Raw genomic sequence first — 1,401 nt, 5'->3', positions numbered from 1 at the left:
CTCTCTGCCTGGGGAAGGATGTATGCTGGCCTCGGGTCACGCTTAAACCAGGCCTCATGCACACAGCTCCCCCCCCGGGACCAGGGTGCCAGGAGAACTTCATTTACTTCATCTGTGCCCTCTCTTTTTCTCCAGTGGGGACCCCCAAGCGTTCTCCTCTCCTCCCATTTATCCTCACAGCAACCCTGTGAGGTAGATCAGGCCGAGAGGGTGTGGCTGGCCCAAGGCCACCCAGCCAGCTTAGGCACGGCAGAGGGGAGATTCGAACCCGGGCCTCCCCCCAGACCCCAGTCCCACACTCCAGCCACTTCACACACCCGGCTCCCAGTGGCATAAGGCGGTGGTGCCCCCCCCCCCGCTGACCTAACGTCTGCAGAGCGGCCTCTGTGTCGCCACGCTGCCAAGTGTGGGCCCCCTGCCATACGGGCGCCCACTGGGATGCGGACGAGGACCAGTTGGGGCTGGGCCGGGAGGAGGAGGAGGAGGAGGAGACGAGAGGGCCGGCACCGTGGCCAGGACCTCATGACCAGCACTGGGCAGGTGACCTACAGAATCATCGGTCCTGCTTCCTCCTCCTCCTCCTCCTGCCTGGTTGGGGGGCTGGAGGAGAGGCCCCACATAGCCCAGCCAGTTCTCCTGCTGGGGGGGGGGAGCCCAAGTTCCACTGCCTGTCCCCACTCCCCCCCCCTGGAGCTCCAGTGGTGTCCGTGGTTTCTCCCCACTTTCTGTCCACACGGCCACCCTGCAGCACAGCTTCCGAAGAGGAGGACGGACTGGCCGGCCGGCCGGCTGACGCCCAATGGTCCACCCGCTTCACCACCGACCCTGCCTGTCTTTCAGCACTGCCGGGAAGGGATCCGGGCCCCGTCGTGGGGAGGCCGTGTCCTCTGCGCCAGGCTCGCAGCTGGCGGCAGGTGCCCGCGGGTGTGATGGCAGGAGGCACAGGAAGGGCCCCCTTCCCTGGAATGGGAGCTTGCTGGGGGGGGGGGGTTTAAGGATTCACCGCGAACCCTCACTTAGTGGCTCCCCCCCCCCCCCATCCTGGACAGCACTGGAAGGGGCTCCTCGAGGGGCCCCCCGCCCCCCCACGAGTGCAGAGGGGCAGGGGTCCTTACCCAGGTCGCGATCAGTGGCGAGCAGCCGCAGCACCGGGACCCCGGCGGGCAAGTTCTCTGCCACGCTGGCCTCATAGTGGCTCCTCTGGAAAGTCGGCATCTCATCGTTCACGTCCAGCACGTGCACTGTCAGCAGCTGTGTGGCGGAGCGCCGCGGGGAGCCGTGGTCCGTGGCCACCACAGTCAAGTTGTGCTGGGACACCTCCTCCCGGTCCAGGGTCCTCACGGTGGTCAGCGCCCCTGCGGCAGGCAGAGCAGGCAGAGCTTCCGTGAGTCCCCCCCCCCA

At 67.2% G+C, this 1,401-nt stretch overlaps 1 protein-coding gene across 1 annotated transcript in view; it reads right to left on the bottom strand.

The window, feature by feature from the left end:
* The window catches only part of DCHS1 (dachsous cadherin-related 1), a 62,352-nt gene that overhangs the window by 14,950 nt on the left and 46,001 nt on the right, over positions 1 to 1,401 (bottom strand). Inside the window, exon 12 of the mRNA XM_015418978.1 lies at positions 1,116 to 1,355. Within this exon, the coding sequence (XP_015274464.1) occupies positions 1,116 to 1,355 (240 nt within the window). The remainder of the gene's footprint in view (positions 1 to 1,115; positions 1,356 to 1,401) is intronic.

This window comes from Gekko japonicus, unplaced genomic scaffold (assembly GCF_001447785.1).
Source record: "Gekko japonicus isolate JY-2015 unplaced genomic scaffold, Gekko_japonicus_V1.1 scaffold3134, whole genome shotgun sequence".
NCBI classification, from domain to species: domain Eukaryota; kingdom Metazoa; phylum Chordata; class Lepidosauria; order Squamata; family Gekkonidae; genus Gekko; species Gekko japonicus.
The sequence above is the reverse complement of the archived record's forward strand: the minus strand, read 5'-3'. Positions and strand labels throughout refer to the sequence as shown.